General features: G+C 44.2%; 1 protein-coding gene across 2 annotated transcripts in view; it reads left to right on the top strand.

The window, feature by feature from the left end:
* Positions 1–24,822, top strand: part of LMF1 (lipase maturation factor 1) — a 204,128-nt gene that overhangs the window by 3,757 nt on the left and 175,549 nt on the right. Inside the window, exons 2-3 of one of the 2 annotated variants that reach the window (XM_075058540.1) lie at positions 6,844–7,153; positions 21,784–21,794. In XM_075058540.1, coding sequence (XP_074914641.1) covers positions 6,844–7,153; positions 21,784–21,794 — 321 coding nt within the window. Of the gene's footprint in view, positions 1–6,843; positions 7,154–21,783; positions 21,795–24,822 lie in introns of those variants that run through there. The other variant, XM_075058539.1, reaches the window with a different exon arrangement.

Genomic DNA, 24,822 nt, shown 5'->3' with positions numbered 1-24,822 from the left:
TCTCCGTTTCTGTAGAGGCATCTTTATATGCTACTGGTGTGCCAATGGAAGAGACTTGTCTCACAGACTTCCACCATTGCATCGGCTAATTGCAAACTCTCATACAGTAATTCATGGGACAGGGAAGTTTGGAGAAATGCTGTCTTGAGATTTGAAGGTTTTCCATCCTGGTCCTGCACTGTGTGTTTGTTCTTTATGGCAGGGATTGACATTTTGTCAATACAGAAAGTCTTTGAGGTCTTGTTGGAAGTGCTGTAACAGGTAAATAGCTGGTCCCAAAGCTCTTGACAACAGATGTGCATTATTTGCTCCCTTCACCCTCCCTCTAAATCATTGTTAAGTGCCCTTTTTGGATGATTACTATCATCAGATTCCAGATGTAGAAGTTTAAGTAATTAGATACCACGCTTCCCAATTTCAGCCAGGCTCTGTAGAGTGCTTTGAAATAAAAGCTATTGTTTAAATCCAGTTTATCTTCCTTCTCCTTACGTATTGTTTAATAGTAGTATTTTCTTTCCCCAGAGCTAGAGCTACGGGAGGTTCATGCTACTTCTTCCTAATTCTGAAATCCAAAGCCTTCTCAGGGGGGGTTGGCTTCCTGTAGGTTCCTGGCTCGCCCCGGTGTCCTTCCTCCTCTCTCTCTCTGTCATCTCCCCTGCTTTCCCCCTTCTCTTCCCTCAGTTATATTGAAAGGCTCCCAGTAGCTTTCAGCTTGCCTAGTCAGGGTTATAGTACATCTTCTGATGCTTTTTCTCCCCTGAAAGGTTTTATTTCAGTGCAGCGCTTGTTAGCAAGTCTGTACAACAACGGCAGTATGTTAGCACGATGTCCTGTTAGCAAGCTACATGCCCCCTGTTTAACTCTGCACGAAAGAGCCGCGTAAGCAAGACAGAATTGTGTTTGGTCCTGAACAAAGCACTTTCACTGTGGGAAGATAAATTTATAGCAAGCTGTGATAGTTTAAGGGAAGTGATAACAAGAACTGAGAAGGAAAGAATCTATGTCCCAGTCTGCTGCTTGCCTAGCGCTGGTTTGGAGCAGAGGGATCTTCTCAGGGCATCCTCCAGCTGCAGGCTGGACTGCCGCTGGTGTGGTTTTGAACAACCTGGGTCCTATGGGGGAGCTTTTTAGCAGTGCCACAGCCCAGCCTTTTCTATTTGCTTTCACATTATTTCAAACAAAGAAGGAATGGGGAGATAAGCACTTGAAAGCCTCCAAAGGAACCACCCCAAAGTCTTTAGCTTTGCTGTGAATGGCAATAAAACAAAAAAAGTGTTAAGAACAGACTACTTTGTTGTGTGTTTATTTGTGGCTGTAGGGCTGCAGGATGAAGAGGGGGTGTTTGGTTTCACTCTGGCTCTTTGCTCAGTACCACGGTGTTGTTCCTTCTGTGTTGCAAAACTTTGCAGGGGAATTTGTCAATTGAAAACTTATTTGATTCATTTCTCTGATAATAATGAAAATACCATGAATATTCTCCCCCTTCTTCTTTTCAGTAGTACAACCTCAGCTTGCCAGCATCCAACATAGGGCCTTTCTGAATGCCTTGTTGGGTCAAAGGTGCACGTGATATATGGCTCCAGGCAGATTTTTTTTTGTGTGTGCAAAATGTAGTTTGGTTTTCATGCAAAGCTCTGTGCTCTTGGTTCATTTCTTCTTGCGGTTTGGGCTTTAAGTAAAAGTTAAGACTTCTTTTAATGGGGGGAGAGAGAAAGCCATATGACCGGAAAGTTTTGGATTTCACATCTTTAAATCTTTACAGAGCATGAAGAATGGGATTCTCTCATTCTCCTACCATGACAGGCTGAGCCTGGACCAGGGGAAAGGAACTGAGGTGACAGGGCAACATGGATAGACCAAATCATTTCAGATGGGTGACTCTTGTGTTGCATGCTTGGGTTGTGTTTATTAGTAGCATGTGGGTTTGAACAAGGAACCCCTTCAGTTTGGAGGGAGAGAGGAGGCTGGGAGGGGAAGGAGAAGGTGGAGGGGAGGAAGTTAATGGAAAAGTACAGTAAAGCACCTTCTGAGGTGAGACTAAGTAGTGAAGGTCTATTAGCAGTTGATGACAATTTACATGTATTACTTATGTAAAGATCAGCTCGCAGCAGGTAGAGGAGCGTGCTCCCATGTGAGCTGTCAAAGGCTCCGTCTGCCTCCTGAGTGGGAGGGAGCATGGGAGTCACTGAGGCTGTTTTTTCAATCCGCAATAGTCTGAAGAATGGCAAAGTGCTTCAGGTGGAACAGAAGAGACTGGCCTGGGCTGAAGATGCCCAAATCCAGAAAGTATTGTTAAAAAGTCCAGGCAGTGAGCAGCCATGGGGGTGATGGACAAGGTGATGGGGTTTCATGCTGGGTCCGGAGACTTGGAGGTGGGCAGAGCTGTGCTGGCAGTCTGCAGGGGATGTCCCTGGATTAGGAGCCCAGCCATGGCCTCACATCATTCCCAACTGTGATGCCGGAAAGGATAGCTGTGGGCAAACATCAGCTTCTGCATCCTGGTTGGCAAAATGTTTTCTGAACTCTGAAAAGGCACCCTTCCCAGCTATGCTCTCATTTTGTAAGTTGAAACAAGACAGTGAGAGTCACTCTGAGGAATTTGGCCTGCTAAAGGGGCTGGAGGGAGTGGGTGACTCTGGACCAAGCCCTGCCTCAGCTTGCTCCATCCTGAGGGAATCTGCTGTGGACTCCTCAGTGCAGTACGTGCCTGAGCTGGAGGCAGCTTGGGAGCTGGTGGAGGCAAGCTGCCTGGTGCATATGAATGCAAGTGTTTGCTGCTCTTGATGGAAGAAACAAATCCTGAACTGACAGGAGATGCTGATGAATGCATGGCCCGAAGTTTGCAAATCCAGGAGCTGGGTTTGCTGAGGAGGAAGGCAGATTCTCCCGAGCGGGATGCAGAGCTTTGCAGCTCTGTTGGTGACTGAGATGCTGCCCACTTGCCTGGCTAACAGCGGTGCTCAGCGGCTGCCCGCTCAGACTCTTTTTTGCCATTTCAGCATCCCTTTGGGTAAGACCCTTCTCTCTTTGCTGTTGAAGATCAGAACATCCCTGGGCTGGCATGAGCCTTGCAGACAGCCAAGAGCACAGCTTTACAGGGTGTTTGGAGAGGCTGAGGTGGATGCAGTGCCGTGGCTCGAGCAGACTCAATCCGTGCCTTGGACCCCATGGCATGGTTAAAACCAGCATGCTGCGTAGGTGGGTCCCCCCAGCATCAGTTGACTTACTAACTGCTGAATTCTAGTTCATGTAATAGAACTGCTCTGCCACCCTCTTGCCAGGAAGAAGCTACAGGACAAACACGAGAAGCGATTAACCTCGCCCCATGCCCTGGCATTGCAGTGAGCATGCCAGCCAGTGCCCCAGGTGGAAGCACACTTGTTTGACCATGTTTACCTGGAGGGAGAGGGAAGATGGAGAGTGGAAAATCCCCAAATACAAGGCTAAAGGGAAAGAGGTTTCAGAATAGAGGTTAAGGAAGAGGGAAAAAAGCACAGGCTTTGGGGGCAAAATGGACTTTCTGCCCCCCCCGCCCCGACTAAGCCAAGATCAAAGGAAGAGAGAAGGGAGCAGGGTCTGTGTTACAGTCAATTTAAGGATACGGTTTCTTGAGGGGGGTTCCGGGAGAGGAAGGAATGACAAGCTGATAAGTAACTTCCCTTTTTTCCCCCGGATGCGTGCATCTCCTGTGTTGCTGAAACCCTTTGCAGTATCTGTCTTTAGTTTCAACTATTACATGTGTCCGGTAACACGGGAACCGCTGCCTACAGGTTGATGCCTCTTGAAGACTTAGCTGGCGCCCTGGGAGAGTAGGTCTAGATGATTTGGCGGTGGGGTTTGAGAAACGGGTGCTGCCTAAGGGATGCGCCCTTCAAATTTGCTCCAAAAGATGCTGGAGATTAGTGGAGAGGGAGCACGGAGTGGTGTGAGACAGCGGCTCAGCTTGGGGAGTGTCCAGGAGAGGGAGCTGGATCCAGGACGGAGCAGCACATCTAGGAAACGCTGCACACGTGTGAGCAATAAACGGCGCTCGCCGGACGTGGGCCCCGATGGCTTGGGAGAGTGATGGATCGAAGCGTAGGTTGGAACGGTCAGGATTTGTGTTGGGTATTAGGTGAGTTCTTCACCAAATTAGGGCCGTTGCCGATGGGATTTAGTCGTGAAATGGTAACGTGCGAAATATCAGCAGCGCAGCGTCTTGTGAGAAATTGGTGCTCTGGGAGAAAACCACTTTGGAGCCCAAACTGGGCAATCTTTAGATGTGCAGTTCATGCCAACCTATAATGCAGTCTTTGCTGCTTTCAGACTTAAAAAGGCTGTACAGTATTTTGTACATACAATGTGTACTTTTCTGCAATTGCTATAGTTTGTTTTTCCTAATTTACCCTTTCCTTGTTTATCTTGCATACTGTGCAGGGGTCTAATTTAGACTTTTTTAGAAAAAAAGCTGCTTAGCAGTTATGGGTTGGGGCAGCAATTTCTGTAGCATTTAGAGGTGAATTTGATTAGCACTTTAGGAAAACTGTGCAGCAAATTGCAGTGCTAATCAAGGGAAATCAAGCCATGGAGTTCTAAAGCAGAGTTGGTCTTTATTTTTTTTTAAAACCAAAAATTAAGATATTAAGTTGTTTGAGGCTCAGAAGCATTATATTTCTGCTGGTTTCATGTGTCAGGCTTTCTGATTACACAGTTGTGTCGAACCGAGTGTTGGTAGAAAAATATGAATACTCTAAAATACAAAACACTTAATTTGGGGTCCAAAACTGATTCTTTAATGTTGTGATCAGTTTTTCTCTTGTCCTTCCCTGTCCATAATTGAGTAAAATATTCTATGTGTCTTTTATCAGTTTGTAAAGTCCTTCACTGGGTATAAAAGACGGAGGGAAAGAGACACAACCAATTAAACCCCCAACTTTATTGTGTTAGCGCTGTGATTCAGGATCTGTTGAAATCAATGGGAACCCTCCCAGTGACCTCAGATATGCATTGGATTGTGAGTTTTAGTGCTTTTTCAAATGAGAACAAAATACACGCCATGTGCAAAGAGATGGAGTAAGGGCTAAGTGGATTAACTGAAATCCACTGGAGACCTTTGTGTGTGTCTGGGGGCAATGGGACATTTATTTTTATTCCCTGGGGCTGCAGACTTTGGGTTGCTAGTCAAACTTCAAAGAAATGGGAATCCAGGCCTGAACTCGGGGTATAGTTTCACATAGACTTTCCACCAGCATTCCCAGTGAGAGACACCAGCCAGATGGACACCAGAATTCTTGTTTGCAGAATGACAGTATTCAGATAAGGAGGGAAACAGATTTGATCATTAACTAAGAACAAATCGGCCTTTTGCAAGACCTCTGGTATTGCTGCATGTGACGTGGCTGGTGTTTGGGTAATGTTTGAAAGATGGGTAAGTTAGCTGCTGGGAGCAAAATGTATGGAGCCTAATCAGGAAATGTTGGCCTTCATCATTTTTTTCTGAGAAATGGAGATTACTGCAGTTACAAACTGCAAATTGGTAACTGGAGGAGATTCCTAAAATATGAGATAATCCCTAGAAGCTGACCAACTTTCTCTGTAGAACATCAAATTCTAGGTCTATGATCTGTAATTAAATTGCTTATGTGCTGTTAAAAAAAGCATCTGGCTGTTCTAAGATTGTCCGGTGCAAGAGCATAGACACTATAAATGAGAGAGCTGTAGTGACATGTAAAAAGTAGCAATTTAGAGGACAGGAAAATATTAAGACTTTGTATTTCCAACCTACCAGGATGTGAGAGGATTCAGAAGGTCAACCCATAGCATAACTACTGTATTCTGCAATTGCAATGTATAACCATTAACTGTTACACTGCCAAAAGAATTAAGGTGTCCTTTGGATGCCTCTTGAATGGTGTGTATGAGTTTAAGCTGTCTCATTAACAATATTTTGAAATATTAAGTGTTTTCAATAGAAGGAAATAATCCAGTACTTGACAGATGCACAGATAGTGTTACGTAAAAGTGGAGATACGTTGTCCTCTAAAGTCAAAGCATAACCTTGCAGGCGCAATCTGCTATCAGTCTGCCCTGGGCTGTTTGTACTGGGAACAGCAGACATTGTAAATCACCATCAACAACAAAACCCATGCTGGAGCTGTTGTCTATTTACACTGCAAAATGTTTTGTGAAACTGAAATAGGAAGGGTCAGAAAGTACAGCTGTGTCTTTGCTGCTGCAGAGCTGAAGGGAGTTGTGTGTGCTCTGCTGGCTGCTTCAGCTGTGCTCCCCGCTATCTGTGCGTGAACTGAGGGTTTCTCGGTGTCTCCTTTCCAAATGCTTGTTGTAGAAAGGCAATTCTGTCTGAAAGTCTTGAAATTAATGCATTACTTTCACTCATACGCTGCAGTGCAATTAAACTGTTTTCCTCATCTGCATTAGGTGATGAATAGGGTATGTGACTAACCTAAGGTCACGCAGAGTCTAATGGCGCTGGGCTGAGCCTACTGTTTCTACATTGGGTCAGGTCGCTCAGTTACAGGGAGCTTTTCCCAGAAGTGCATTGCTGAGTTTGCCTGAAGCAAGTGGCATGTCCCTTACAGCTGTTGAGGAGAAAATTATCTCAAAACAGACTCTGTGCCGTTTCCTGGTGTGAAGGCAGAGACAGTATTTATAGAATTCCTCTGCCTTCTGCATTGTGGTTAATAGAAATGACTGTGTTGTATTTTAATGGAGATGAGGACATGTGAATGAATTCCTTCCCGAGGCATGAATATACTTCTGTAACTCTGGACTCAAGATATGTACTTCAGCCTGGATGATTTCTAATACTGTTTGGGTTTTTTTCCCCTCCTTGTTTTCCTCTAGTTGTGGCCTTTCTGGTGGCATATCATCAAAACAAGCAGCTAATAGGAGAGAAGGGGCTGCTCCCTTGTAAACTGTACCTGCAGAATGTCAAAAAGTATTTCAAAGGGAAGATAAACCTGGATGCTCTGAGCTATGCACCAACAATCATCTGGTTTCTGGACTGGTCAGACATGGACAGCACCTTGGACTGCCTCTCCCTGCTTGGCCTCGCAACTTCAGCCTTCGTATTGATAACTGGATGTGCAAACATGGTCCTCATGTCTGTCCTGTGGGTTCTCTACCTCTCGTTGGTCAATGTCGGACAGATCTGGTAGGTTAACAGTCTCTCTGCCCTGTTTTTCTCTGTAATCTCTTGCTGTTCATTGTACACATTGACTTTCTATTACCATTTGAGGTTGGTAATCTGGTAAGGAGCAATGTAGGAATGTGAGATAAGGAAAGCATTTGACAGAAATGAATTATGGGCCTGCCCCTGTTCTCTCTCTTACCTGGGATATCTGCCCTAATTCCCCTTGTCCTCTGTGAGAGGCAAATTGGCTGCATAACGTGCCGTGTTACGTGTTGTCCCTGCTGTGGAGTACTTTCCCTTATGGCTGTTGCAAGGGATGATTTCTCAATTTTCAGTTCTATCCAGAAGAGAGCTGGAACACTTAAGATAAGTACATAAAGCCTGTGGGGAAAAAGTAAAGGAGAAATAGTGACCGTCCGCATATTGCCTTGCTGCAGGGAAAGGCTGTGGTGCAAAAGGAAAGGCTTTACATGGTCCTCGCGCTTGTTAAGGCCCCAAATACATTGGTTAAAAGAGGATGGGCCCTCAGAAATCCAAATTTCATTAGTTCACCTCTTCAAGTACCACTCTGCCTGTAGCAAAGGTGATGTGGTAGATTTGGGGATGTAAAAGGCTATGCCATGAAGAGGTGCCCAAGCTGTGGACATGATACAGCTGTGTCACTGGGATGTTCCTCCTAAATCCTAAATCTGTGCTCTACGACACATGACAGGACACCTTCCCTATAGATGGGCTCAGTTAATTTAATTTTAAGGATTTGCATGTGCTTGGGCAGCCCTGCGTCTTGTCCTGTCCCATTCATTCCTATCCTACTCCAGATGGTATGCAAGTGGGTGAAGGATAACAGCTTCAGTTTTCTGAAAAGCTCTATTCTCTAAGCTCTTAACTCAGCATGAACTTAAGACTGTGAAAGCAAGCCACAAAATTTGACAAATAACTTGGTGGATAGTTTTCCATTGCCCATTTCCAAGTTATTCCAAAATCGCTTGTCTATTTTTCTAGATGTTTTATGTTACAGGGCAAGAATTCAAGCATCATCCTGCTCTCATTTCCACAGATACAGGAGACTGTGTCATTGTAGCAGCAAAATCTGGATGTGTTCCTTGACTTCTTTCTCTTTGTGTTTCTGTTTGGGGGGAGGGAGGGGAACCCTGACAACCTCTCCCCTAAGCTGCAAAGGTTTTGTGGCTGAAAGCTGCACCTGCAGTGATTCCTGAGGCTGAAGGTTTGATCTGGCTTGCTCCTGAAGTAGTGGTCTTACTAAGACATTAGCATGTCAGGCTTTCTTTAGTGCCCACAAGGCACTCTGGAGTGCTCAGTGTACTGGTGCTGTGGCTATAGTGGTGCTATAATGTTGTTACAGTTTTGATTTAAAAAAAAAAAAGCTAGCTGGAACGTGTTCTCCATGTCTCGTTGGGCAGTCCCGTTCTGTGCTGGTCCTCTGCTCCCAGCTGCTTTTCCTAGTGCAGGCAGACTGAAGGCAGAAGTGTGATGTCTTCTCTGCCAGTGCTGGGGGGGTGACAGTTCTGCAGAACTCTCGAGTTTTTTGCCAAAAGAAATCCAGTTGTGGCTGTTGAATGTGTGGCTGTTTTGTCATCTTTCAAGTCTTTAAGGGAGACGCGAAAGGTAGGGGATAGAGAGGGGAGACTTTTTCCGTTGCTGCACTGAACCACAACCAGTGTCCAGCAGACCATGTCCAAATGCTTCTTCTTGAGGGGGGGTTGAAAGCTCACAGCCAAGCATTAGGTCTCTGCAGCTCTGAAGACAATGAGCTGGCCAGCAGGAATGCAAGCGGAGCCCAGAGTTTGCCTTTTGTGGATGCTGTGGTTGAAAGGAATTGACTCTTGATATTTGAGATAAGGCTGTGTTTTTTCCTCCTTTGCTACTTTGGATTTGGAGTTTAAAAGTTACTCTGGAGCAGGCAGGTGACTCCTGGTATTCAGCAATAGCACACCAAGGGAATGGGTCAGGTTCTTCTGGGGAAGGGGTGTGAGAGAGATTGAAAAGAGGGGGGATAGGAGGCATTGCCTCGACTTCATCTCTTCTTAATTATGGCATTGAATATATTAAACAGGAAATTAGGTTCTTCTTGTAAAGGGGTGAGGGAAAAGAATCAAAGGAACCCAGCAGTACAGTTCATTCAGCTGTGGTTACATTTTTCATTAGATCTTCTGAAATGGGTCACTGGGTGGTCAAAACCATATTATTATTGTGCATACAGTGTGACATTCAGTTCCTGGAGAAGGGGACGCTGGGTGGCTAGGTGCTTATAGTGCAAGTAAACATGGGGAAAGAGCAAAGTGGGGATTAACTAGTTTCTCATTGTCCTTTAGGGAATTGCGGTGGCATGAGGGATGAGCTGAGAGTACCTGAAATCTCATGAAATCTGCTGCTGATCTTGGGTGGCAGCACTGGCCTTAAAATGAAGGCTTAAAACTCCCTTTTCACAGTGGTTTGTAGGTGGGGTTAGATGGTCCATTAACTTTGTCTTACTCTCAAATTTGGGCAGATTGAGAGAGTTTGATGAGTTCTGATTGTTCTCCAAAGCATCTGTTGAAGACCACAGTGACTTCTTATAAAGGGGGAAAGGACAGTGTTGTCAGGCATTCCTGATTAGAGTTACGAGATAGCTCAGCAAAGAGGCATCTGAAACGAGGAAGAAATTCCTCCTGTGGCCACATTGCTTTATAGTTATTGTACGGTCTTTCTTAGTGTTCCTCTTCAGCTGGCAGGCGTGGACTCCTGCGAGCTGGCACTGCTGGGCTGGACATGGACCTGTGGGCTGACCCGATCCAGCAAAATCCTTTGCATTAGTTGCCTAGGAAGCCAGTTCAAGGAAGATATGGAGTGATAAGGGGGAATAGAGCTCTCTTCTTTAGGCCAGTGAGGAACAATTTATTCCTTTTATCGCCTTTTCTTTTTCTATTTTAATTTTAAATGTTTCTATTTGTTTTGGGCTGGAGTATCCAGATACCGGGTGCTGCTGAAGGAGTGAGTCTTTCAACTGCTGTCCAGCTGGCTTGGGCTCAGAGTCAGAGGAAGCTTTAGAAGAGCAAACCGTCTCCTTTGAAGGGCAGGACATGTTGCCTGCCTGCCCCGGTACTGCCGACCTCCACCTGTGAGCTGGGGAATACAGTGTGCCTGGGGACAGCTGAGCCTGCTGTGACAGCATGGCAAGGGACCAGCTAAAGGTCTTTGAGGGTGTTATAACCCTCAAGAAAGCTGCTCCTGGAACAGGCTGATGTGAGCTGTTTGTAATGGATTTTGCGGGATAAGGATTACTTTGGCAACCTAAAATCCTGAGAACTGGGGCCAGGATGTTGTCCTGGTCCTGAATTCTTGACTCTGCCAGTTTACTGTTGGCTCTGCCAAAGCACGCGTGAACTGTCTGAAATAGGATGCACTTCGGTGGTTCTCAAAACTAAGCTAGCTTTCAGAGAACAGCATATTAATTTTGGTACCTGTGAAGTGCGGGGCCAAGATTGCCTTTGCCAAATTTGGAAGTGGAATGCACCAGGAGGCTTTGTAATTCTGGGCACTCTGTTCCCAAAACAGCTGTGGTATTCAGGGGCTGCTCAGACTAAACCTGGATGTGTTCTCTGGATCATGAGGCGTGCGTATATTGGTGTTCCACTTGCATCATGAGCTCAGTGCGTCTGCCTTAAAATACTGGATTTTTTTCCCCCTCTGCCATTTTTAATTTTTCTTTTTGAAGTAGGAGGAGACTGTCAAGAATCTGAAAATCTGCCAGTGTGAAAGAATATATAATGTCTGACCCATAGGCTGGGTGAAGTCCTTAATCATTATGTTAATTTTAGCCTTGATTTTTCTTGTAATTTCTGCAGACTATGCCTAATTTCAGTAAAATAATAATAGTAGAAAGTGTCCCAGTTTGAGTATAATAGAGGCTATTTAATGAAGCTGAAGATGCCTACAAAGATTTTGTGGGAATTCCCCACACTTCAGCGTCCATTTTGCAGACTGCAAGTCCTGCTTGTCTAGGTTCAGTCACTGGAAGACCAGTGCAGCTCCACAGGTCCAACACGAACGGCTTTGCCTTTCTGCCCGCTTCCTCCCTCCTGAATATTGATATAATGGATTGTTGTACATTTAAACAAGAATGCGAAAAGCTGCCCCGTTTTTTTAAAAGTAAAAATGCTTGTTGCAGGTGACCTCATGAAACCTCTGTTTGTGGTTTTATTCCCTATGGTTTCTGCTGGGGCATATGTCTGCAGAGATGGACCATGGGCAGTAGAGGTCCTTTGTCAGGACAAGCTCTCCAGGAGAGGCGTTCCGGCAGAAGTTAAATCATTTTTGTACCAGAATAACTAATACATTTCTAAAGTGAATTCGTAATTCTGGAATAAAATCACTTTTATCCCACAGTAAGGTGTCTCCAGGGAGCTATTATATTTTCTTATATAAACAAACTTTTAAACTACTTTGCCACTGATCTCCTGTTTCTTCTTCTGTTGTTTCCTTGCTGAATCCCCCACCCCACTCCCCACCCCCAGCATTTTCAAATATCATCTGAAAAACCCTTCCTTTCCCTTGGTTTTTGTGTTGTTTCATTTTACAAAGCATGTTGCCCACTGTTAGAGAGTACAGTTTGTAAGACACTTGATACAAAAGCTAGAATTGTGGTTTTTTAAATCCTATTGCCTTTTTTTCTTTCATGACTAAGATTCTGGTAGAGTTACAAGAGCTCAAGGGAATAGGTTAAACAAGCCAATAAATAAAACGTTATAGCATGAGGTGGCTACAGCGTTCTTTTCAGTGTGTTCTTCCCTTGTGGAAAATGTTGGTGGAGCTACTGCTAACAGGTATTTAGGGTAAAATAAGACTAAGCAGCATACCTTTTTTTTTTCTGCAAGGAATATGAAACTGAACAGTGCTTCACCACTGTACAACCCCAGAGATTGTGGGCGAGTGCCGTTCGAGCTCTGCTCACGTGCCCTTCGAAGCCCGCACGCCCAGGTGGTTTCCAAGAAGTTGCAGATGCTGCAACGCTTTTCTGGAGCACGGAGGAGAGGACGTGCCTCTGTCTTTCTGGCCCAAAATGCCTGGTGTTTTTTTGTATTTAGCTGATTGAACATAATATTAATAGATTTTAACTTTATTATTACGGACTTATTGGAGGGACAGGTATACTGCAGGTCATGAAAGCATGTCTCTGAGGCATGTAATTTAATTGCAATTAAATTACCATCCTCAGAAGTTCATTTGCAACAGAGAAAGAAGAAAGACTTGTATGTCATGAAGGTTTTGTGGTTTATATATCTCATTAAAAACCACTTGACCTATGCAGGACTTTAATCACAGTCTTCTGTGTGCTAGCAGATGAACTGGTGACTGGTTCAGGCTGAACTCCATTAAATGCTAGGGGGCTGATGAGATGTTCAGGGCTGTGTTTTCACTCTCCAGGAGGGCATTAGTAGCCGTTAAATGGACCTCTTCCCCACTTTCTTTCCTTTTATATTCTACAGCTTTGGTTTTTCACTCTAAAGCACTTGGATTTTTGTCTAGTGTCATCCTATCCAGTAAAGGTTAGAAGCAGATCTCTTCCGAGTTTCTTATTCCAGCTTGTAAAACAGCCAGTGTGCGAATTGTGGGCTGGATTTGGCAAAACATCATTCACATTTTTAAGTGTACTCGTTTGTGACCCTCTTATGACGAGGGCACAGCACTTACGGGGGTACTCATTTTATGACTGGAAGAGTCCTAGTCTGACATGCAAAATACAGATGGAAGAATCACCCTTTGAGCTTCCAGTAGACCAGAGCCAGATCAAGGGTGAATGAACGTATCCACACGGGTGCATTTGAGCTAATGCACGTTTTATTAAGTAGCATGGGTAATTCGGTAAGACTTTTTTGACTGCCCCCGAGCAAGCAAACACTGAAAGATCAGGAGCTGTGCAAGTAGGGAATAGGAACTTGTGTGTCCTGGGTTTCATCAGTACACTTGGTTCACTTGGGAAGTTCTCCGAGACCTCATTGTACAGGCAGGAATGAATGTGTCGGGCTGTACTTAACTGTGTGACCGGGGCAAGGTCTTTCCATCAGTCTATATCCTGCTTTATCTGCCTGTCTGGAAGTAATTCCCTGCTTGTACTGAGGGACTGTGAGACTTAATTGATATCAGCTTTACCGATATTAAAGTTTGAAGTGCAAGCAAAAATTAATGTTGTGCCTGAATCCAGTGTACAATTTTGTGTATTAAAAAAAAGTGGCTAGGATTTTAGATGAATCACATTAACAAATATCACCTTGATGCATATGCTAAATTGGAGTTATTTGAAGTTTGCTAGGGGCTTTGCAAATAACCCACTTGCAAAGAACCCTTTTTGCAACCTGGTTTTATTTTTCCAGCTCTCCAAAATATCCCAATGACAACAACAACAAGAAAACTTAGAATATCTTATTCCTTTATCTGGCCCTGGCCTTGGCAATAAACCTCAGGAATTTCTTTGTTATTGTGGATTGCAGCCTCGCATCCCTTTTACTCCGAGCTCCCCTCCCTCTTTCCCCAGAAAGAAAAGATTATCTCTAGAAACGTAAACCAAAAGTTGAAGGATCTCAGGGGGTCATCCTTCCTGTCGAGGAAGCTGCTTTTTGGCACTTCCTACTCGCACAGAAGAGAGGGAGCGTATCGGTTTCAAAGAATGCTGTGAGCAGTTGATATGACATATTAATGAAAACAAAGATTAATACCATGTGACACTGTTGCCTTGCAGTACAACTGGGAACTAATGAGGCTAATGAGAACCATATTTTTGTTTGAGAGATTAAAATTTAATCATGGCTGATGTCAGAAATGAATCATTTAGCGTTTCCCCTCCCAGCATGTGTAAGGTTTCCCCTCCCTGCTCTAGGCTGGCTTTTGGTTTAGCAGCAGTTCTTGAGAGGGGCCAGTCCCTTGCCATCTCCTCGCCTGGCATTCAGCATGGCTGGGAAGGAGGAGGTGGATGCGGTGGCTGGCTGGCCTTCCCTAGTCCCCGAGATCCGTAAATGTGTGCTCTGCAGTGTGAGGTTACTTGTCTTGGTTGAGGCAGTTGAGTTAAATGCAGGTGGCAGTGGGTTGTGTGCCGTTAATTTAACTTGGCCTTTTTTGAGGGATAAGTTGGAGCAAAGAACACAGTTGCCATAGGATGTCCAAGGAGGTTTGAGTGTGCTCCTGCGCACATCTACTCCAAAAACCATGCATTAGTCTGTGAGAGTTGAGTGGACTGAAAAGGCAGGCAGTGATGAACCTGATGAAGAAGCCAGGTCCAGCTATGTTATAAATTTGAGAAGATCTGCATGAGCTGTCAGTAGAAGAAGAGCTGCCAAAAGCTTTAAGGGCTGTCAAGGGATGCTTCGGTGGGGTCTCAGGCTGCACCAGGCCTGGTCGGTGCCTGCTTCCGTGAATATATTCCTGGAGAAGAACTGACCCGTGGCAAGTCTAAGTTGCCGTTGAAACATGATATGAAAAACAAGAGAAGAGGCTTTGGTAAAATGGTGTGCCGGGGTTTCTTGAGCAGCTGCAGCATGGAAATTGCAGCATTACTGCTGAAGCTATTGATTTTGTAGCAAGTAGTGCCTCTTAAGATTAATGTCATCTGAATAATGTGAATGCTTGTAGGTTTTAGTTGGTTTAAAAAGAGGGAAACTAAAGAGGAATTTAAATATTCTACATTGATTGGTTGCACGCATTGTTTTGACTTATTGTAATTACTGGCTTTGCTTCACTTAGTAATAGCACCTTTGGAGGATTTTTTTATTATTATTTTATTTAAATCTACTGTAAGATAGCCAGAGGTCTATAAAAATTAATTCACCATATGCAGAAGAGATCATGTCTTTGTCTACAGCAGAAGACAGTACTGTGCTGAGGGTCCCCTTAAGGTGTGTGCAGGGGCTGTAGTGTTACGTCTGTACCACAGTGGGTGTTCGGGTGCTGACTGGTGCTGCTCCCATGAGCATCCCACTGCCAGCCAGATCCTTCTGCCCTAATGTGTGCTCTGTCTGTTGAATGTACATTGTGGAATTGCCCTCTGAGTCCTTGTTCATAACTTTTCATCATGTTAATCCCAGTAATCGCTTCTGTCTAAATGTTACCTGTATGTAGTATTAGGAAAGCATAGAAAAGCAGTGCTGCGAGTCTGCTACTTTGCTTTGCAGAAAGCCTGACAAAATGACTTAACGTTGTAGAGCATAATGCTTTGATAGCACAGCAAATGTCGGCAAAAGTCACGTAGCAATATTCTTTCACCTCCTTCCTGCTTTCCCTGCCCCTAACTTGATTTCATGAGAAGACCATGTTAAAACATCAGTGGCAATTGGAATGGGATATGGGGTGAAGCCGTGGCACAGGGAGCTGTGTATACTCTATGAACAGTTAATAACACCCCACTGTTTCCTTTGCACAAACTGTTTCTAGATTCCAATCACTTCTGCAAATCACAGCCGATGAGAAAATGAGAGCAAAGAAATTATCAGAAGATTATGTGGTTAGTGGCATGGTTATGCAGTGTCTGATGTACCACAGGGCTTTGCCAGAGACTGAGACAAATATTTTTTAATTGCTTATTATCTGGCACATCTAATTGCCAGCTGTATCCAGTATGTAGGCTTGGGTATTGATTCCACAGCTGAAAGACTTAGGAAAAGAATGAATAATGTTTTTTCTTTTTTTCTTTTTTTTTTTTTAAACTGTAACTTGCCAAATAGCTTCATGCACCCAGTCTGGTCCAGCACACGTTCATGTTGTTTAACTCATCTAACTTCTCCAGCAGCTGTGGTTGGAAAGAATGTTAATACAGTGATTGGTACAGCTGAAAAGCAATCACGGGTTAGGGAAGGGTCCAAGCCATGGTGGGATCTGTGTTTACTAACTTCCCTAAGGGTCTTAATCCAGAAATTTATTCTTGAGAACAGTGTTTGCTACCAGTGGTGCTGGCTCATCACTAGGCTGGGGCTACTGCACAACCAGAGTTATTTGCAGGGCTGAGCTGTGTTACAGGAGAAATGTTCCAGGTCTGTCTGGGTAAACAGGAGCTCTGTCCTGGAGAAGGGGAGGCGAGCAACTGCAAAAACAAGCAAGTTCTCTTGGGGGGTCTGGGGTAGAAAGTTGGTGGAAACTTGCACTAGAATAACTCATGTCTTTATGAACTTAGTGTAGAAGAAATCACCGAGCTTTCACTGAAACCCATAGCCTTGCTGCAGGCTTCTTCATTTAATGGGGAATTGCACTCAGTCTGCAGAATGGTTGGCGGTGGGGGACCAACCTTCGGAGAGAGATTAATTAATGCAATTAAATTGCCCTTTTTTTTTTTCCATCAAGGAATGGAATTACTGAAATGCAGTTTTCCTGGGATTTTACCTGCCAGCATGATGGCAGCAGAAATGCAAAACCTTTCTGCTGCTGGTCCTGAAAAAGCAGGATTGGAGCACTCATTTTGTTCTGCCTCCCCCGTGCATGCGCGCACACCAAAACACCGCAGTGGGACTGACCTCTTGTTCTAGGCCTTGAACGTGTTCAGGCTGATGCTGACCCCTTTATTTTCCATCAGTGTCTGTTTCCACTTGCTGTGCACATGCTTTTCGAGTTTGTTCTTGCCTAGGAAGGAAATGCAGCGATTTCGCAGGTCAGGCAGCCTGGTGCGGCTCCGGCGGGATGAAGACGGGCAGAGGAGCTGCAGTGCTGCTGTGGTCGTCTTTCTGCTGCCAGCTCCCATTCTCACCTTTCCTGGCTTGGACTCATCGTCTGGCTTAAGGAGCAGCTCAGAGTAGGGTTCCCGAGGCTGCCGTTTTGGTATCTGGTTTTGGCACTGGAAGGATTTAACCAAAGGAGACTTCACTTGAGTTTGGCAAATTCTGCAGTCGCGTAAGCCAGGGCTTGGAATAAGTTTTAGCTTTGGAAATAAGCATGGACAGAACAGTTGGCGAGTGCCAGGGCTTAGTTGGGTAATTCACGTTTGGTCTCTTAACCAAGCCTGGTTCCCTGCCTTGCAAGGGGAAAATAAAGCGGTGCTTTGATGGCTTGCCGCCTGGGAGCTGCCGCTTGCCCGGCCGCGGGGAGAGCCGTGCGGCAGTGCCCGACCGCGTCGTGGCTGCACGGGATGGGGCATGGGTGCGAGCACCCGGCGTGGCTCCAGGAGGGCGGCCATCCCATCCCGTCCCTCGTCCGCCGGTTGACTCCATCTCTGCTCAGGCACCTTTCCCAGCACCATGTGCAAACCAAGGAGCAACCCTCATCTTCGAGCGCTTTTTTTTTTTTTTATGTTATCCCTGTTCCTTCCATTTAAATGTGGATCTTGTAATTACAGAGCGCAGAATCCCAGTTTTCAGAGATCTGTGACCACAATAAAGTGAATCCAGAAACCAGACGAGTGGTTTCATTTACTACCATTCTAGCTTATTTCCTCCCCCCACGACCGCTGTGCAATACTAAAGGCTTGGCAGCAACTGAAACCAGCTGTCAAAAATGTTTCTTACCCCCACACTTTTAAGTTAATGATGTTCTGAAATTAATGGTGCACTAGACTAATTCTGTCATCTCATTTTGATGGACTCTCGGTCTCTTGCAAGTGATGTTTGCCAACTGGCTTCTTTGTTTTGAGGCAGTGTGCTGAAGAAGTGGATCCCCAGGTGCCAGGTACTGTATGTATATATACATTGAAAAGTTGGGGTTTTTCATCCTGAAGTGTTTACAGCTTTAATTTGGTTGGTATATTGTGGTTCACCAAACAAGCTTTCAGGCACGTAAACCAGTAACTTTTAGGAGTGTCATGTGCAAGACAGCAGTGGATGAGGTTTTCCACTTCTTGGAGCTGCGGAGGTGTCAGCCAGCATCTCGTGTCTGGTTGTCACATTGCGCTGGAAGTGGCTACGGCCCCATGCTGGGCCGAGAAGAGGCACAAGCCTCGGCGGCGGGGAAGAAAGTGTCCTGTTGTGGTGAAAAGCTGAAGGAGCTGAGTTTGATTAGTTGAGAGAAAGGAAAACTGGGAAAGGAGACAAAGATCTTCAACTGCATGAAAGCAGCAGAGAGGATGGAAATTAGCTGTTCTCTGTGTTCTCTGTCTCCACGTGGATAAGACAAGAAGCTGTTGGTTTACATGGTGGAAAGGAAGATACAGGTGAAACATAAGGAAAAGCCTTCTAAATGTACATATAGAGGAACACTTTGAATATCTGGAGGGGGAAGTGGAGTCTCCATCACTGCTTAGACAGGCATCCGTCAGAGGTGATTCTCACACAGTCAGTCCTGCCTTGGGGCAGGTGGATTTTCCACATTTTCTATACTTCCATGGCTTAGCCCTTCTTTTCTCCCGTAATGCAATGCCTGGATTTATGGCAGGCGGCTCATCCAGCTTTCCCTGTTACTGAAATTTTGGAAGGAAGCTCTTCCCTCTGCCAGCTGTGTGTCCATTTGATTGCCCGCTGCGGTCTGAGGCTGCTGGTATCTCCTGGGAGGATGGTTCCCTCCTTCCACCTCTCCCTGGCTGGGTACCAGAGGGAGGACCGGGGCAGTTAATGTGTCACATTTCTATCCTTCACAAGGAAAGGATACCTCACGGTGTAGCTTCTGCCTGGTTTCCATTGTGGAAACATGCTGTGGAAACCTCATTAGAGCAAATTTTGGAGCTGTATCCTGATGAAGAATAGAAAACGTGTCTGTATTATCCAAATACCTTTTCCCCCATCCCAAGTTATACAGCCCAGAGAATAAGGGAAATTCATAATGGAGATGAAAGTTGACATCTGGGTTCACTTTCTGTAGAGGATGTTCTCCATGGAGAACAGTGAGAGAAGCTGTTAACACCAGCTGCAGATTAGGGATGCAGCAGGGAATTATCCTGCATGTGGAAATCAGTTTAGTTGGAAGGATCTTGTGGTGTTGGGCACTGCTGGGATGTGAAGGGTGGGTAGGACTGTTTTTTGTCTTGTTTTGGATTATAAATACAGATGTATTTTCCTAGTAAGCATCAATAGATGTAAAGATAAGAGTTCCAGTCTGTGTTCTAGTAGTATTTTTTAATAGACACTCTTTAGAGTTTTGTCATGCTTTACAGACTTATAAGAGGAGTCCCTGTCCCAGAGAACTCATGCATTAAATAATCTGTGTAGCTATGGGGTAGGTGAGCGGAGAAGGTATGTAAATTTGTTGGGCAAGCCTGGCCGATCTGCTTTTCCTCCTCCTTGAGTAAATAGAAACCATCATCCCGCATGCTTTGCATGCAGAAAAAAAAAGATGTTATACAGAAAAGGCGGTGTTTTCTGCTGGGTTGATTTGGGAGCTCCCTGTTCATTTGGACAGTGGTGCCCGCGCGTGGTTTGGAGCCATGGGAAGCTCTTGCAGAGCCGTTGTCTTCAAACCCAGATGAGCTCCATGCTGCCTCTGCCACGGGCACTGACAGCAGGAAGTATTTTCATCAGGAGTGATGTAGTTTAATGTAGTTTAAACTATGTTTTGCTATCAGTTTTTGCTTTCCAGGAATATACTTGAGCTAGAATTAATCAGCATGACAATGTGGTGAAAACAATTTAACCCAAATATTTGATGTTGTTTATGATTCCCAGCTGATACTTACAGTCTTTGTAAGTGTGACATGAAGTTTGCCTCTAATGACAAGTCATAGCTAATTACATTGTTTTTCCAACCAGAAAACAGAAATGACATCACATTTTAATTTCATTTAGAAAATCTGAATGGAATATACTTTGAATTTGCAAAATTTCTGGTTTTGACAATATGCAGATCAAAAGTTACTCTGTTCAAATTTGCCAAAAAACCCCAAACCCGCAAAATCAAATCCATGTTTTTTACTTGTCATTATCTGTTGGTGATGTTTCAAATGCCAAGGCAGGCAGCAGGAAAAAAAAAAAAAATTTTTTTAATAAACATTTCTGTTTACTCTGTATAAGCAAGGAAGAAGACCTTGAAAAGGAAAAATGGTAATTAGGTTCCAAACTACAACCTGAAGTCTGCAGGAATTGGGTACCTGTCTGTTTGTACCTATAAAAAAAAAAAAAATCCCTGCAAGAAGCCCTGCTGCTTTTATGTATTTGGAGTGGGCCATTTGGTTTGGTTTCCTTGGCATTTGTATCGCAGGCTTCTTCAGAGAAATAAATTCACAAGTGTTTGCCTGTCATCACATGACAAGTTATGGAGCCTAGATTGATGTAATCAGCAACAGACACACGTCAGAAAACTTAATGTGGTTCAGAAGAATACAATATTTTATTAATTCCTCATTTTGTGTGTGTCTCTGTGTGTGTGTGTTTTAAATGAGCCTCAGGGGGTTCTTAACTTCTGCCAAGAAATAAGAATAATTCGTACAAGTTTATGTTTAACTGCACCACAACTGTGGTGGAGAATAGCAAAGTTAGGTTGCCCTTAATGACAGATATCTTTATAAAGAACCACTTTTATTAAGAAAATTAAAACTTGTTGTGCATTTTAAAGTTACTGCTCTCTATACGTCAGTAGCCCTGTATGAAATTGTTGTTAAATATGTAGTAAAATATTTAGATTGAAGGATTGTAGAACTATTCGAACTACGTGTGTATGAGTATAAAATTTGCACATATATTCAGGACATTTTCACTAAGAGCAAATCTTTCTGAAAATCTTTAAAAGCCTGGGGTATTTTTTTGTTTTGGGGTTCTGGTGGGGTTTTTTTGGTTAGCGTAATGCAATATGCTGCAGATACAAATAATAAAGCCCTGATGTGGGATTGAAGCCATAATGGGAGTAAACACAAGCTGTCTGTTGAAGAACAGCATCTTAAAACTTGTTAACCTTTGCAATTTATTTTTAATCGGAACTGGTAATCTTACAGAAAATCACTATGTTGTAGCTAAGGCTAAAGGTAATTTCCGTGAGAAGACCAGTTAAAAAAGCCAGTTAAATGATGCGTCAGATTGGGGCAAAAATTCACATGAAAATGATACAGTAAGTGTGTATCACTTTTCCTGAGACGCTGAGGATTGGTGAGCATCTAGTACACAGCAGTCAGCTAGCAGATGGCATGGTGCTAGACTTTTCTGTGTTCAAAACAGAAAAAAACCTGATGAGTAGTTCACTAGGAAGAAGTAACTTCTTGCTTTTCAGCAGTGTGGACTTCCTCAGTGCAGAAGTATGCATTAAGCTTTGTGTTTTTAACAACTTCAGTTGTTGCCTTCTGCCTGGGAAGTGCTTAGCATGCTTTGGAAACCTAAATGAATAATCTTGCAGTGGAGCCTGGTTAAGCTGCACTATCAAGTAGGTTGTTCGCTCAGAGGAGTTTCTCAAGTCAGAGGGAAGGTGAGGAGCAGCCCTTTGTAAAGCCCAGTATCTGTTGTGATTTGGGACTGTGCCGTCTCTTCTGGGTATGCTGCTTTAGCATATTTATGGGAAGAAGGGTGGCCAGTTGCTTGGAGTGCTAAATAACAGCTTAATTTGTCCAGAAACAAGGGAATTTTCTCCTCCTGCATTTCCAGGTAGCAACAATTTACCATCTAGTGCCTTTGAGTTGCATGCTACATGGTTCAGGCATGTTTCTATACTATGTGTTTTGAAACTCAAAATGTGTAAAGTTTGAAATAAAGCTAATATGAGACATAGGTTTCTACAATCGATCAACCAAGATTTTAATTTTTTTGCTTTTTCTTCATTTTGTTTTGCAGGTATTCCTTTGGTAAGTGAATAAAAATGAGAAAAAATCTGCAGTTATAATTTATTGGTGCATTTGTGGGTATGTAGCTTTTACATTACTCTAGCTTGCTTTCTATATCTCTCTCTGTCAAACTTTTAAGTTACGATTGTCTCTCTCCTCTGCCTTTCACTGAATTTCTTTCTGCCTGTATGCCCTTAAGGAAAGGAAAACTGGTGTAAATTCTGTAAATTGAGATTGAAGGAGACTTGGTGGAAGGGTTGTGTAAGTACCAACAGCAACATTTGGAGGGTGACATTAAAGGTGAATAGTTAAATAAGCCTGAGGCAACCAAGCAAAGTGAGGTCTGAAGGACATCCCCTGGGAGGGAACGTGTTCCTCCTAAATTCCAGTTCCTTTTCCACTGGGTGAATTGTTTGAACATCAAAAACTTCTCACTCGTATCATCTGCTTTCGCACTGGTGTGTGGTGCAGATATTACTCCTTTGGAGATCTGGAAGGTTGATTCGTGCTTTGTACAGGTTGGGTTTTTTTCAGCATTAAGTACTCTAACCCACAGCCGGAGTCTAAATGGAAAGTTAGAAATCCCGGTAGAAAACATTCCTCTCTGTGGAAGTGTTAGGAAAACTGCTACTGTACTTCTGATGTTCTGGGAAGGACTGCCATGGCATAATGTCTTAAAACAGCCTATTTGGTCGTGTCTTCTCATCCCTTCAGCCATCTGCTCATGCTCTTGGATGGGTGGGTGGAGAAGGGTGCTGCATCATTTGTGTGGATGAAAAGGGGATTCATGTTGCCAAGTTGTCACTAGCCAGTCACAAATAGAAATTTGGTTATTCTAATATAAGGCACAAGAATAGACAAAGTTCATTTGTGTCTGTATATTAGGGAGGCTTGCAAAAGAAATGACCGAGCGTGCCTCCCCCTTGTCCTTCAGGGAATTGCATCTGTCTACGTGTTTACTAATTGATCATTTTAATCAGTTGTAAGTAAACGAACTGTTTAATGTATGTGGGATCACTGAGATGGTGTTTCACCAAGTGGAAAAGCAGACCAGTATGGAGAATTGTTTCCACTCCTGTGTGGTTTTGTCATTGGATGTGGGTATTTTAATCAGCTGGACTTTACAATACAAATCCAGACTTTTGTTGGGTTTAGTGAGGACACCCATCTTAGTTTTAATTCAGGTTACTCATCTTCTGTCTGTTTTTTCCACTCTCACTGGTAGTTGTAGAAAAACTGCTTTTTGCAAGTGGTGTTTTATCTTTCTTTGGCCTTTCTTTATGTCCCAACTGGATAACCACCCTATGAGGATTACTGAAGTCCTTTGTACGCAGTAGGGTCTCTCCATTCCTTGTTTTTGGCTTAAGGGCTACTTCTGAGTAAGATGAATGAGATGTAAATCTTGAGTTACTTTTGTTAGAATACAGGAAAACCACAATATTTTTGTTATAATATAGCTGAAACAACAACATTGTCATCCATTGCTGTAGAAGTACATTAAATATTGCTGAGCTCTGGAAGCCTTATTCTTTGGTAGCATCTACTTCAAAGCAAGATCTTAAAAAAAAAAAATTCCTGGAGAGATCTTTGTAAATGCTGACTGTTTCCTATTCCCCTCCAGGAAGTGTGCTTTTTTTGATACATCTTAGGATGGATTTTGGTAGCCTCTATTAAAATTGCAGGCTGTCCCTATGAATTTTAAAGAACTCCAGAGTCTGGAAATAACAACAAGCTGTTAGGCCAAATGGGATCAACTGGTATTGCCACAGGTTTTGCTCTTTGCTCTTACTCCTGTCAGGTAACAGTTATTAAAAACACTCCTCACTTCAGGGAATGAACTGCGAAACAGCCGTGCAAGGGCTTTCACAGTGCAAAGCACCGGCCGTGTTGGACTATTTATCTTTGAAAGGTGAAGAGGTGCTCCGCAATGCAAATCCTGGAGCGGGCTTCAGCTTGGGGGTTAGGGCTGTTCTGAAATTAGCCGAGCTGTAATAACTTCTTGGCTTTATTTATTGTTATTCGGGTATAGATTTGGCTGTAGATGTAGCGTGGCGTGTTTCGGTGAGCGCATGGCGGTCTTCCATCGGGTCCCTCCCCGTGGATAGGCACAGCTCAGGCGTGCGAGGCTCCCGGCCAGGGGACGGGAGCGCCCGGCTTGATGGTCCCTTTTCTGCCCTGCTTTTGGCAGTGCAGTGCTCTGGTTGTTGAGTGTGGACTGTACTCTGGTGGGAATGCTCGTTGGCCGGACTACGCTGGATTACTTTGGTTCTTCCTAGCTGACCTGAGGCTGCCGGGAGTCTCAGGGATGGATGTGCTGCCTGTCCTCGGTGGAGCACAGCTCCGGGGCCAGCGGCCAGGCTGCTCCTGGAGAGCTGAGCTTTTGTGGCAACTTCGTCCTCAGCCTAAATCTCCTCCTTGAGCTTTGCTGTACCAAGGGCTTTCCTCCATGGCCGTCTCTGACCTATGTGTGCCACCGTGAGCCAGCTGGCCTTGCTCGGCACCTTTGGTCCTGGCTCAGCACCTTTGGTCCTGACTCAGCTCCAGAAATGGCAGGTCTCCCTCTCTCTGAAGGATGTAGCTGCGATGCTGGGACTAGAAGGAACCAGCAAGGTCAACTTGTTATTTTATCCTTCTTTAAAATTAAGGACATCTTTTCTCCTGGCTTAGAATGAGACCAAAGCTGCTTCAACAGATTTGTGGTGTTGACAGCTTTGCTGTTTCAGACCCTTTCTGGGCAAGGGTGCGCTCTCCTAGAGCAGTAGTTCCTGATGATGCTTCTGTCTGAGATACCCCCAAGGATGGGTTTTTTCCAGTGGAAGCCTGATTTAATATAGTGATTTATTATTTCTGTTCTAACAGAGGCTTTGAAAGAAATTATGCTCATTTACAGGTTTTCTTGTCCTCTTTCTTCTGCCCTATTATTGTGTTAAGTAGCCCCAGATATTCAGAAGACAGTTTGATGGCCCTAAGTCTGTCCCGAGATACTGGTCAAATGAGATACCAGTGGGGAGCTAAGAAGAGCTGCAGAAAAGCTGCAAAGATCACATGA

This window comes from Buteo buteo, chromosome 27 (genome assembly GCF_964188355.1).
Source record: "Buteo buteo chromosome 27, bButBut1.hap1.1, whole genome shotgun sequence".
Lineage (NCBI taxonomy): Eukaryota > Metazoa > Chordata > Aves > Accipitriformes > Accipitridae > Buteo > Buteo buteo.
This window is presented reverse-complemented; position numbering and strand designations above follow the sequence as displayed.